The following is a 13,313-nucleotide window of genomic DNA, read 5'->3' as shown; positions in this document are numbered from 1 at the left end:
ATATGTGCCTGTGAGAGACTGTACAGGTTAGCCATTTTCACTAACCACGGACAAGCGTTATGCATCCCTCATTCCTCATATTGTTCCATGCCGCCTTTTGATGCCTGCACATTTCTGAGTGGGGGTGTTACGAATGTTCATGAATACAATGCATGTGCATGTGCAGTGAACGTATTCTGTTTATTTTATATCCTACTGTCTATTTTCTCATTACACTTTAAGAATCAAACAAATAAAATCGATTGGGCAAAAAAAAAAAAATCCTGTGAGCAAAATGCAAAATCCAGATGGTGTACAGTTCAGTAACATAGTTCCTGTATCTCCGCATCCCCTCAGATTTAGCTTTCAATGATTGGGGAGAGCCGTTTTCTCAGCCCCTCGGCTTCTACCTTGGCATCTGTCATTTCTCCAAACTTTCCTGCATACACATTACATACCTTCTTTTGTCCCTTGCTTGTTGTGCGTCTTCAGCCACTCAATGTTCTTTCTGATGGCATCTAAATAGGTCTCCGCCTTCCCTGGAATAGAAAACAGAACAAACACTTGTCATTCCTATGGTTGACATTCTTCACGTTCTCCCCTTCGTACTGCCTCCACTAAGTTAATTCTTTTTTGAAATGTTTGGTTCTCATCATCCGCAAGCTGAAACCCATATTGCCATAATTGCTACCTGCTGAGTTCTGCGGGCAGAGGGTAGTTGTGGAGCACTTTGGCGGCAATTGTGATGCTTAACAAAAGCACATAGCATTACTTAATATTCAACATAACAATGTGCACTGAACGCTGATGTCTTTACTAAAACAGGAATGAACTGGCCCAAAATAAACCCCACACACCTCTTCTAGCGAATCAATGCTACCAGAGGGCTTGGGGCCGCCCGTTGTCCTGTTGAACTGAAACTCAAATGTATCACCCTCCCCTTGGGTTACTTCTAAAACGTATTAGTCAAAATGAACGGTTAAGTGTGAACATGCCTTTTGTTTTAGGAAGCTGCTGGGCTAGTTGTGGTTTCATTCTGAGTCTCCAGATTGGAAAGTTACAGTCGTAAATTAATTGGTGACGCAAGCAGTGGTAGGGCAAAGATTCTGCTGGGACCAGAGGCTGTGAGGGGGTGCAGCCTTCAGACCTTTGCAGGAAATACATCTATCTCAGCACCTGAGATCAAATGAGACAGCTGCGCACTTCCTGTCGTAAACAATCGACAGCGGCCCTTGATACCCCTAAGAGTGTCGAGCGGACTTATTTTCAGCTGTGTAAGAGAGTGCCACGCGGCATAAAGTGTCAAGGGTGACGTAGGTGTATCCTTCAAAGTCCACTTAGCTGCTTCTACGCCCTGGGAGTGAACTCTCTCTCACCACTGGTTTACAAAGCATCACAGCTGTGCTGAGGAAGTGGAGCCTCTGTTCCCGGTCGAAAGAGAAGCGAGTCATCCATTAAAGGGCAGGAGTGAGTGTCCGGCTCTGGGTAGAAGGCCAGTGTGAGGAAACCTCCAGTCTGAAGCACTCCAGGGGTGAGGCGGACATACCGTGAACTCGAACCTGCTTCAGCGCAAGCTGTTGTCTTTGGAGACTGGACTACCAGAGATCCGTGGCATGTGCGGCCACCCAGATACCCTACTGCTCTACCAGAATATGCGTAATATTTCCCAATTCTGCTCACTATGATCGACATCATCACAAAGAACAGCTGTAGTTACCTCCAGGGCTCATAGAGTGACAGTAAGAAAAGGCCTGCAAAACCCATATTCCACCCATGTTGGCCAACTAAATCTACTGCAACTATAAGACCTTAAAACAGGATCCAATGAAGTAAAGTCTGAATGGGAATCACAACTGACTAGTTACATAATGCTATATTTGGTTCCACATTTTCATACACATATTTATATTTTATTGGTGCCACTGACCGGTATATAGTGGGCAATAAGGAATGGCGTTAACTAGTGATTTTTATATCTAGTTGTGTATGTGACTACTGGATGATTTGATAGTGATGAATGGGACTCGAGGAATCCTTTTGGCTGCTTTGAGAGGTAAGCCAGGGGGAGCTGTTATGGAAGTGCACAGTTCACAGGATATCTTCATATAAGCTGTACCCAGACGACAGTAGTCGCACTTACTGTCAGCCCAGTCATATAATACTCAGGCCCAATTGTGCATAGGTGAAGTACATCATATTTGTGTACCCATTTGTTGTGCTCCATTGACTCTTATTGTGTTCACTTTTTTGCCTGGAAGACCTGAGGTCATCAATCTATTTGTGTGATTATTAGGTTTTGGTGCTGGGGCCTCAAGTCGTCTTTTAGGGGACTGCAGATGCAACATGACAATTAGCTGGTAACTGAAACCCTGTGTGCGTTCCTACATGTAGTGGCACAACTGTATTTGAATTGCTTACTTTTAGTAGGAAATACACAGTGCTCAGATATTTTACCCAGTGGAATAACAAAACTTGAGGGGGTCTCCCTGCAAAGTACATGGAGTCCCCCCCTTCCCAGACCAAGTCAGGAACTCTCAGATCATGGGCCTGCCACCCATGCACAGTGCCGAACGGGGCCCCCTGGAGCTCGGGCGCCCCGCATAGCAGGGGATGTGGGGCGGCTAATCTTACGCCTTTGATATGAGCCTGTCATAAAGACACAGTGCTAGTCACTAATCGCCCTTGTGCAGTCATTTGTTTTACTTTGATATCATTAGAACAAGTTGTCAGAGTTATGTATTTTTTGTTCACAGAGTAAAAACATAGGGGCATAATTACAATAGTTTGGCATAAGGCAGCCCCACAAGCCGTCTAGATGCGCTGCCTTACATCAAAAGAAAAGGTCAGAAACATGCAGTATCTACAAAATATGGCACATTCCTGTCCTTTCTGCCAGCGCTGGTGCAGCTGAGCGCCAAAGCAGGAACCTTTGCGCCATGGTGTAAGCGTGTCTGTGTTGTTGGCGTGATTGTTTTTGTCCAGCACACCTTCCTGCACAAAAACAATTAAAGGAGGTGTTTTCCTCGTTCTATGTGTGCAGAGAAAGGCAGCACTTGTGGAAAGAGGAAAATTAAAATATTTCTCCTCATTATGTCTGCTTTGGGAAGATGTTTTGGCACTGCCCCAAATTTATGCTATGTTGTAAGTCTTTGGCAGTGTCAAAAACCATGGGTGTTGAGTGGGAACACCCACAGCAACACCCATGGATCACACCTTCCACGCAGAGGTAGGCATTGCCTTACTCCATATTTACAAGGTTAACGAAAAGTCATAGACTTTCTTATAGATGTTACTAAATTATTACCCCATTTTCAGAATTATCTTCTATGCAATATCATCGGCAGCTCCTCCGTGAAGTCAGAAATTAAAAAATGTAAATCATAATAAAACAATTTTATTATCATTTTATTTTTCAAGTGACTGCCTGAGCCATGCGTGTGTAGGAAGGGGACAGGCCCTGGTACAGAGGAGGAGTGGTGGTCACTGTAAGTGCGCATGTCAGTTTGGCTGGCGGGCTTAGGCCAGCCAGCCTTGGTGGACGGTTTGAACTTTCGCTGCCTGAGGATGATGTGTTGGTGTTCTGGTTGTACGGTTTATTCCGACGACGCTGGGCGTAGATGTCGGCCCAGGTGTACACTTCCCCTAACTTGTAGTCCAGGGGACCACCAAGGAGAACACACCCGGAATCCACCAAACCAGGAGAACCACGAGACACCAGACAAAAATCAACACCGACTGACACACCATCCATCTCTGAGCCTTTTTTAGAGGTAGGACCGGACGACACAAACGACCCCGTCGGGGAAAAAGAGCAGGAAAAGGATCAAGAAGAAAATCAACCATCAAACAAAAAGAAAACCAAAACGAGGAGGAATCGTTAGTTATCAATATATCAGATGTTCATCTCAACCACAACGAAATCAGACTCCTTCAGAAAGGCACATCGTTCATCCCCACAAGCAACACCAATTTACTAGAGCTGGAAGTCAGCACTTTTAAGTTAACCCGCAAACTACGCCTAAGGCATTTCTTTGAAAACATCCTACAACCAACAATGGACACTAAAACTGACCAATTGCTGGGCCTGCGTCCATCAAGCTCGTACATGCCTCCATGTAGCCACAAAAGTATAGATACCTTTGAAGCCCTAGTAAGACAAGACATTTCCAAATTGAACTTCAACAAGAAAACCAGACAGAACATCACAAGGAAAGACAAAGACACCTTAAAGAAGATCGCCGGTAACAGCACGATCAAATGTCTTAAAGCCGATAAGGGGGGTGCCCTGGTCATCCTCAACACCAGCATGTATGAAAGCAAAGTGCACGAACACATTTCTGATCTTGAAACCTACATGCCCCTTGAAGGAAACCCCACCAATGAATACAAAATGGAGCTCCAAACCATAGTAACCAAAGCACATGAAGATGGCATCATCGATGATCGCACCAAAAAATTCTTGATAACAGAACATCCGAGAAGCCCGACGATAACCATGTTACCCAAGATCCACAAAAATCTCAATGATCCCTCATTCCGACCCATCGTATCCACGAGAGGGTCCCTGCACGAACCCATCGGAAAATTCCTTGACCGTTACCTACAACCGTCGGTCATCAAACTTCTAAGCTATATCAAAGACACTACAGAATTCTTGACAAAACTTTCTGAAATCACCATCACCAATCATGAATATGTGATCCTTTGCACGGCAGATGTTAAGAGCCTATATACCTCCATCCCCCATGGTGGTGGTATAGAGGCCATTGAAAACACCTTATTGAACAGCAACATCACTGAATCCCTCCAAACGTTCCTCATGGAACTCATGGTTTACACGCTCTACCACAGCTACTTTGTATACAACAGCCAATGGTACCTACAGATGTCCGGAATGTCAATGGGCAATTGCGCAGCACCGACGTATGCGAACATCTACATGGGCGAATTTGAATCAAAATACATTTACACTGATAAGAACTGGACTGACAACATTTTATTGTACGTCCGCTACATTGATGACCTTTTTCTCATTTGGAAGAACACGCAGCACACTCTTGAAAATGCTCTGAACCTTCTCAATACTAAGGACAACAGAATTGTATTATCATGGAACACAAGTGACAAAGAAATTACATTTCTTGACGTTCAGATAAAAATCACAGAAAAGGGCCTAGAAACAGACCTGTTTCGTAAAGCAACCGACCGAAACAATACCCTCCATCACACCAGCTTCCACCAGGACTCGCTGAAAAGGCACCTCCCATACAGCCAACTGCTGAGAGTCAAAAGAATGTATCAAATCCAGACATATGCACCAGCCGAATGAATGAAATGGGCAAAAGATTCCAAAACAGAGGGTATCCACAAAAAAGCCTTAACGAAACCATCAATAAAGTCTCAAACATCACTCGAGAGGAAGCCCTTAAAGGATCCACCACTAAAAAAGATAACAACAGAACTGTACTGGTATCCAGATACTCTACAGCTAGCAAAACTTTCAAAAGCATCATTTTGAGACATTGGCGTATTCTCTCGTCTGAACCAGACTTTGGAGATCTTTTCAAAGAACCTCCATTGTTTGCATACACCAGGACGGAAAACCTAAAAGAACTGTTATCCAAACCACCACCCAAACAGATGTCACACACTGGAACACGTCCATGCCACAACTGCAACAGTTGTAATAATGTCATCCCTGGAAACTGTATAAATCACCCTATGAGAGGCTTCAAGATCAAACTTAACGTAGATGCCACTTGTGACTCTTCCAACCTCATTTACCTCCTGAAATGCCCATGTGGAATGATCTATGTGGGCAAAACAACTCGAAAAATCAAAGTTCGTCTCAATGAGCATAAGTCAAATATCCGCACAAAAAAACAGAAATCCAATGTAGCACTCCACTTCAATGATTCAAATCACAATGTGGCCCAACTTACATGGTACTTGAGATTGTCCGCAAGAATGAAGGTAAAGACAACAACAAAGTTCTCCTCCAACTGGAAACTTCCTGGATTTACAGACTCCAGGCAATGAAGCCGCATGGTCTTAATGACCGAATTGAACTAAGCGCTTTCCTATAGTACCACGTTGGTATTTCTCACATTGACCCTTGGTAGCACTTACTTGAGTGTTCACGACTAACTGTTTCAACATTCTATTCGTATATGCATCGTGTCAACCTTGTTTACATTTTGTACACAACTAATCCATTTCAATATGGTTGCCGCCATACCCTTTTCCATCCCAGTCCCTTCACTGTGTTCACTTCCGAACCACGTGACACCCCACCTGATCCTGTATTAACTCCGCCCACGGAGTTTTCTTTTTGAACTCCGCGGAAACTCCGCTCCAGACACCAGCCGCTCACAGCGTCAAACCTGATGCTCTGCTAGCATCCATTCAACTTACAAGTAAGTCGGGCCCCGACGAACATTAGCCCTTTGTTTCGCCAAACCGGCTGGAAACAGACAGCGCTAACAGCTTTCTCCCACGCCTTTTTCACAGGTCTTCACCGAACTGAACGATCTCCCACACGTAAGTGTCTTCGATACTTGCCTGCGATTGCCTTTGCACCGCACCCCCCTTCCGTCTCATCCCACCACGTCCTATCCTTTGGGCCATAAGGTCAACCAGCTCACCCACCGTTACCCCACCACACAAGCATGTGTAACCATGGGCTGTTAATCCAATGTACACCTCTGCAACATTTAAGCATATACGCATGTTCTCTCTTTGGGTTAGTCCAATTCTAAATAAATGTTTATGTTTACGTTTTCAGTGCTCCTTGAGAAAGGGCCTTACCTGCCCGAAATGCATTGGAGCATTTGTTTTTTTGTGAAGCTTAACAGTATTGAATCATTCTCACTATATGCATCAATATGGATAAGACGAAGTCATGAAATGTAACCAAATGAACTTTTGAAAAAAACGTGAATTTAAATTAAAAAAACAATTTATTTCTGAAATCCAGGAGTCTGTCGTATTTATGACGAACCTAACGGTGTGCCCAGATACAAGGATGCGTTCACATAACCTGTAACGCACTCAACCAGCCACAATTCTTCGGCGTACTGGGACGGTTACGCCACTTGTTGGAGCACTCTAAAAATCATTAAAATTACCTCAAATTCAAAACAACCACAAATTAACTTTGCAAGCAACCATTTACGCTGTGCGCCTCACCCCTGTATCTACAGTCTTTACATGTTCAGCTTGGCCCACTGTTCCAATAACAGACTTTGCTTGCCGCAATGTCAGATGCTTGGCCGACTGAAGGTATTCTGACTTCTATCTTCCACGTACTCGTTTTCCCCATTTACGAATATTTTGTGTGTGCTTCCCATGAAACGGAGCCATGTTCCTCTATTTGTCACTTGATCGGCCTTCTCGCATGATACACACTCTTTATCTGCCTCGTCTGTGTTCTAGGTGCCCCTAATGATGATGGAGATCAATAACATATGGATAATGATAGATTAGGGAATCCAGACAATGTCCTTTTATTGGGTCCACCATGCTCTATAAATTACAATTGCCATCTGCTCTCCCTGTCTATGGTCATTTCTCAAATGAAGCATTCTATCTGGGATACATACTGTTGGCCACTCTCACACACAAATGTCCACTGGGCATAATCTTCTCAAGAAGATGTGCATATAAAATGTTTGAAGTCCTTTTATGGCAGAAGGCAGCACAGCATTTACGTATTATTTATAAAATATAATGTCATTACCTTTATGCTCTTTCGTTTTTGCTGCTAATTTATGTTCTTCCTCTTTTGTAGAGTCCTTTATTGTTTCAATTTGTTTTTCCAGCTTGGCAGCTTCTTCTTTTGTGCTGTCCATGTCATCGGTGCCTTTGACTTTTAGGTTTAAAGAAAGATTGTGTTATTCTAATCAGGCTTGCTAAAGCAAAATTTGTGCAAGACAGGTTTTCATTTAAGAGTTTCTAAATTAATTCTGAAATGTCTCTGAAATATTTGGAGAAATACTCTTTGAACATACCATGCCCCCTTGCATCAAAGTTGTATATTACCAACGAGTTGGTGATCTGCCACGAAGGCCAAGGTCAGATCCTAGCTAATTTGTGTTATATCCACATTGGAAAAAGATGAAAATTCAGTATATTGAAATGGGTTTTCTGTCAAATCGTGATGGTGTGGTGAACAACACACAACGGCAGTCCATTACTTGTAGGTAGTGCTTACATAATGCTAAGACATTCAACATCGCAGGCCATTTGGACGGTTGCAGCCTTTTTTGTATGTTTGTTTACAATGGAGGAACTCAACTAAAATGTCTAAATCATCATAAGACACGTTTCTAGCACGACCCTCAATTATCGGTTCTTCTAGACTCGAACAGGCAAGAGTCAGATATACTGGTAGAACAGAATGTACCCTGCATGTGTTGTTAATACCATTTTAAAGTATCATGAACATTTGTGTTATGGGGGCTTTAAAATATTCGGAATACAGCACTTAATAGAGCAGGGAAGAGGTGTCTTTAGGGTCAAAGTAAGGTCTCTCATTTCAAATCCAGATACAACCCAGCATCAACATGTTGGACCAATCGCAAATAGTTTGTTATTTCAATAAGATCACACAGTAGAGCTTATAGCAGCGGTGCACAATGTTTGTTCATGTGAGCGGACCCATGGGATTTTATATTTCCCTTCATATACAATGAATCTAAATTGAAAACATGAGTGTATTTATCAATGGCTACCGTGAAAATCTGACATGGATCTAGTTATTGTGACAATATCGGGCACTTGTGGTTTAAAGCAACTATTCTATCACGAATTTTAAATATAAACTCTGCCCCCGATGTTGACTAGACCAATTAAGTGTGTAATTAATGTTCTGGAACTAGATAGTGCTTTGAAAATGCATGTACTTGCTTCTCTTGCTTCAAAATGGTCAGATCAAAGCCATTGTGGACTTTTTGTTTCACACTAGACTTTTTCATTTCTTATAGAGACGGTCAAACTAGCAGATAAAGAAAACTAAAATTTGTCATTATTTATACTTATTGCATTAATTGCACAACAAGCACAGGGAAAACCAATAGGTCTGGCATTGGCAGACTGCCTCTTGGCTTTGTCGAGGTCTGGCATTGACTGACAACCTCTTGGCTTTGTCGAGGTCTGGCATTGACTGACAGCCTCTTGGCTTTATTGATGCTAGATTTTTTCAAAAATGTATTTTTGGGAAAGCTGCTGGGCCTCGTCAGTCTTAAATTAAATATTGATTAAGAGAAAAAACACGTTTTGGTCTTAAAGAGCACACGCTGGTATCTCCCTGGCACTGAAGGAAACTACTTTGTGTGTGGATGTGTTCCGTGTAAAAGGGCAGGTGCTGTCACTCACAATGAAGGTAGCCAATGGTTGTAGTGGGCTGGCCCATTTCCCCATGGTGTTTGCTGAAGTGGATGGAAGAAAAATGTGAATGACATAATATCGGACCAATGGATGAAGATGGTTTGCTGTAAGGCCCTATAAGTAAGTATTTTAAAGATACAGGTTTAGTAAATCAGAAGATCTGAGCTTACACCAGACATAAAATGTATATTTGCAGATACATGTGCAGATTCAGACAACAGTGAATGCATTGGCAGCAGCAAAGACTTGTTTCCTATCAGGGGCGGCTCGCAAAGATAACTCTGTGAGGCGGGGCTGGGTGGGGGGACTAGTGGAGTCCGGCATACGACTGCAGGTATGTATTCATTTATTTACGTTCACCTTTGCCGTCGTATGTTAGACTCCACTACCCCCTTACCCAAACCCTCCCCTGCCCCACTGCCCCACAGCGTACCTCTGCGAGCCTCCACTATTTTTTTTACTTGAAAATGTACACTGAAGCCTTTCATAAGGAGTGCCCCAAAAATGGAAATTGAAATTCCATGACTAAGAGAATGTGGCCTCTCATATGAGGCTACCACTCAAAATGCACTGTTAAGTGCTAAGGTATAAGCTAGTTCACTGTAATGTAGTTGCAATGTTCCTATTGCTGAGTGGTTTTATGCCACTATACTCGCTTCGTAGAATCTATGGAACACATACCATGTAGCCAGATCTGTTCTCAGCCTTTATGTCACTCTCGGACTATATTGCAACAGGGTGATGGCACAGCATGTTTGCAGTGTTAAGTCTGGAAGTTCATTCTTGCAACTGCATTTTAGTTGATGTAGATCCGTTCCTGGGGATTATAGTAAACTCTGTGCACTGTACATTTTTGGTCGCTTTGCAAGCTATTTTTGACGTGAGAGAATGATTTAGCCATGGTAATTTGTGAGCCGTACATGGAGGGCGATTCACTGAAGGACCCAGTTGAAATTGGTGCAGGAAGTGAGGTAAAGTACAACAATATGCTTATTCTTCCTGAAATTTTAAATGAAAAATATTTTCAACAAAGTAGGATCGAAAGTTCAGAGATAAACGTTTTAAAATTCTACTCATTTCCTAACCCTTTGCTTCCAGAAGATAAAAAAAATGCTGTGCCTCAGTCCTCATTGAGCAAGAGAAAACAATACTATGGCTGGAAGGTTCATGAACTGCTTACACATCTTTCAATGTTTACCATCAATGTAAATTTATTTTTTATTTATTTATTTTAGCGATTTATAGAGCGCCTGGTGACCCGGAGGCATCCCCGCGCTGTAACATTTGTGGTGACCAGAGGGGAGAGGGGACCTTATTTTGGGAACAGCAGAGTTTTCACTTTTTTCGGAAAAGGAGATGACTGGGTTCCAGCCGCAGGGAGCGAGGAAGTGAGTTCCATCCTGAGGACGCTTTTACAGAAAAGCGTCGGCCGCCGGTGCGTGCCTTCCTGAATCTGGGGACGTTGGCCAGACGCTCATTGTGCGAGCGTAGGGACCTGGGGGCCTTGTATGGGGTGACCAGGTCTCTCAGGATAGCAGGGCCAAGACCGTTGAGAAGTTTGTGTGCGGTGCACAGGGCCTTAAATTCTACCCTTTGTCGTATTGGAAGCCAATGGAGGGCCTTGATCGCTGGTCTGGCTGAGACTCTGGAAGGGAGATTCATAAGGAGCCGGGCAGCTGCGTTTTGCGTACGCTGAAGTTTAGCCATGGTGGCTTCAGGGGCTCCCATATAGACCATGTTACTGTAGTCTAGCCGCGCAAGGATCAAACCTTGGACCAGGAGTTTCCTAGATAGGGGCGGAAGTAGTGGGAGGATCCTGCGGATGGAACGCATGAGACCAAAACAGGTGCCTGCTGTTTTGGCTGCTTGAGTTATCAGAGACAGCTCAGGTTCCAGCCAGACTCCTAAGTTCTTAATTTCTTGTTTCGGGGTGGGTACTTCCCCGAAAACGTCTGGCCATGGGGGGATGGTGGTCCATTGCTTGTCCAAAAGCATGACTTCTGTCTTTGATCCGTTTAGTTTGAGCGATGACTTGCACATCCAGAGGTGAATTTCCTGGAGGCAGTTCAGCAGATTGTCTGGGTGATTGTCAAGATGTGAGAGTGAGACGACCAATTGCGTGTCGTCCGCGTAACTCACTATCTTGATCCCGAAGGGGGCGACGACATCCTCGAGGGGGGCCATGTAAACATTAAACAAAGTGGAGCTTAGTGAGGACCCCTGGGGGACTCTGCTCGCGAGGGGAAGGGAGGCAGAGTGGGAGTTGCCATCCCATACCTGGAACGAGCGCCCTGAAAGGAAGGATTCTATCCATGTGAGCGCGGAACCTGCGAGCCCTGCCACGGCCAGCCGATGGAGTAGGACACGGTGGTTAACCGTGTCAAAGGCTGCGCTGAGGTCCAGGAGGATCACTGCCACTGACCCTCCTGAATCCAGAATGCACCTTGCCTCCTCGATGACAGCGAGAAGGGCGGTATCTGTGCCGTGGCCCGGGCGGAACCCGGTTTGGGATTGCCGCAGAAGGTTGTTTGATTATAGAAACTGTGACAGTTGCCCATTGACCAGTTTCTCAGCCATTTTGCTGACGCAAGGGAGGAGTGAGATTGGCCGGTAGTTCGCCATGTCGGCGGGATCCAGATGAGGTTTTTTTAGAAGTGCCTTGACTACTGCACTCTTCCAGCTTGGGGGGACAGAGCCTTGAGAGAGCGAGATGTTTATCAGCTCCGTGATCGTGGGCACGATGACAGGGGCTACTGTTTTCAAGAATCTGATGGGGGCGGGTTCCAGAGGGGAGCCGCTTTTAATTTTGGCCATGGTTGTGCCTACTTCGTCCAGTGTAACTGCCCTGAAAGCGGTCAGCTGAGGATGCATGTTGTTTCCTGTGAGGTTGGTGGATGCATCATTGTCCATGTGGTTCGGCAGGCAGGGAGGGGGAAGGGAGACTAGGATACGGGCGATTTTGGAGTTGAAGTAGGTTGCCAGTTCGTCACTTCTGTCCGCAGGGGGTGAGTTGGAGGAGGGGGGGGGGGCTGGTATTTTCAAGAGTTCTTTGGTGATGAGAAAGGATTCTCTTGCCGAGTTGGTGGAATTTTTTATTCTAGTGTCGTAGTGTGAGGCTTTAGTGAGCTTCAGAGTTGATTTATAGATTCTCACCGACCTCTGATAGACTTCCTTGTTGGCGTGCAGCCAGTCTTTCCTCCATAGTCGCTCTGCTTTTTTGCAGTCTTTGCGGAGAGTCCGGAGTTCCGGGGTGTACCATGGGGCTGATCCTAGTTTCCCGTTTTTATCCTCACGGGTTTTTATGGGGAGGATGGAGTCCAGTGACGTGGAGATCCACTCCCTGAATTTTCTGTCTGCGGTGACCGGATCTTCCAAAGAGGTAGGGGTAGTAGAGTTCAGGGTTCTGGCCCATTCCTCCGCGGAGAGTCTGGGCCATGCCCTGTCCCTGGTATAGGTAGTGGGTTTGTGGAGTTTCTTGAAGGCTCCTGGTAGGCGGAGAGGGACCATGAAGTGGTCCGTCCATGGGAGGGGGAGGGGCTCTTTGGCTTGAAGGGTGGGGATGTTGGTAAACACCGGGTCAAGCAGATGACCTTTAGTGTGTGTGGCTCCGGAGTTGGTGAGGTGGAGACCGTAGGCAGCCAGTTCTGCGATCAAGTCCACTGCCCCTGTGTCTAGAGGGTCATCGAAATGGATGTTGAGGTCTCCTAGTATCGAGAAGTTAGATGTGGAGTGGGCCTGAGACACTATGGATTCTAGGAGAGCGCTAGCGAAAGGGCCAGAATAGCCAGGGGGACGATAAACTAGGAGACCTGATAATGAGCTAGTCGGCGCTAACTGGATGGTAAAGTAAAGGCTTTCGGAGTCCAGGATATGAGCGTCGTTGGTTCTACAGGAGAGGTAGTCCCGGTAGATGATGGCCAGTCCTCCTCCTCTGCCTGATGGCCGAG

General features: G+C 45.0%; 1 protein-coding gene across 1 annotated transcript in view; it reads right to left on the bottom strand.

Moving 5' to 3' along the window:
* The window catches only part of SCG3 (secretogranin III), a 246,014-nt gene that overhangs the window by 49,455 nt on the left and 183,246 nt on the right, over positions 1 to 13,313 (bottom strand). The window contains exons 10-11 of the mRNA XM_086958295.1: positions 7,718 to 7,846; positions 438 to 518 (exon numbers count right to left, since the gene is read on the bottom strand). Of these exons, the coding sequence (XP_086814421.1) occupies positions 438 to 518; positions 7,718 to 7,846 (210 nt within the window). The remainder of the gene's footprint in view (positions 1 to 437; positions 519 to 7,717; positions 7,847 to 13,313) is intronic.

This window comes from Lissotriton vulgaris, chromosome 2_1 (assembly GCF_964263255.1).
Source record: "Lissotriton vulgaris chromosome 2_1, aLisVul1.2, whole genome shotgun sequence".
NCBI lineage: Eukaryota > Metazoa > Chordata > Amphibia > Caudata > Salamandridae > Lissotriton > Lissotriton vulgaris.
This window is presented reverse-complemented; position numbering and strand designations above follow the sequence as displayed.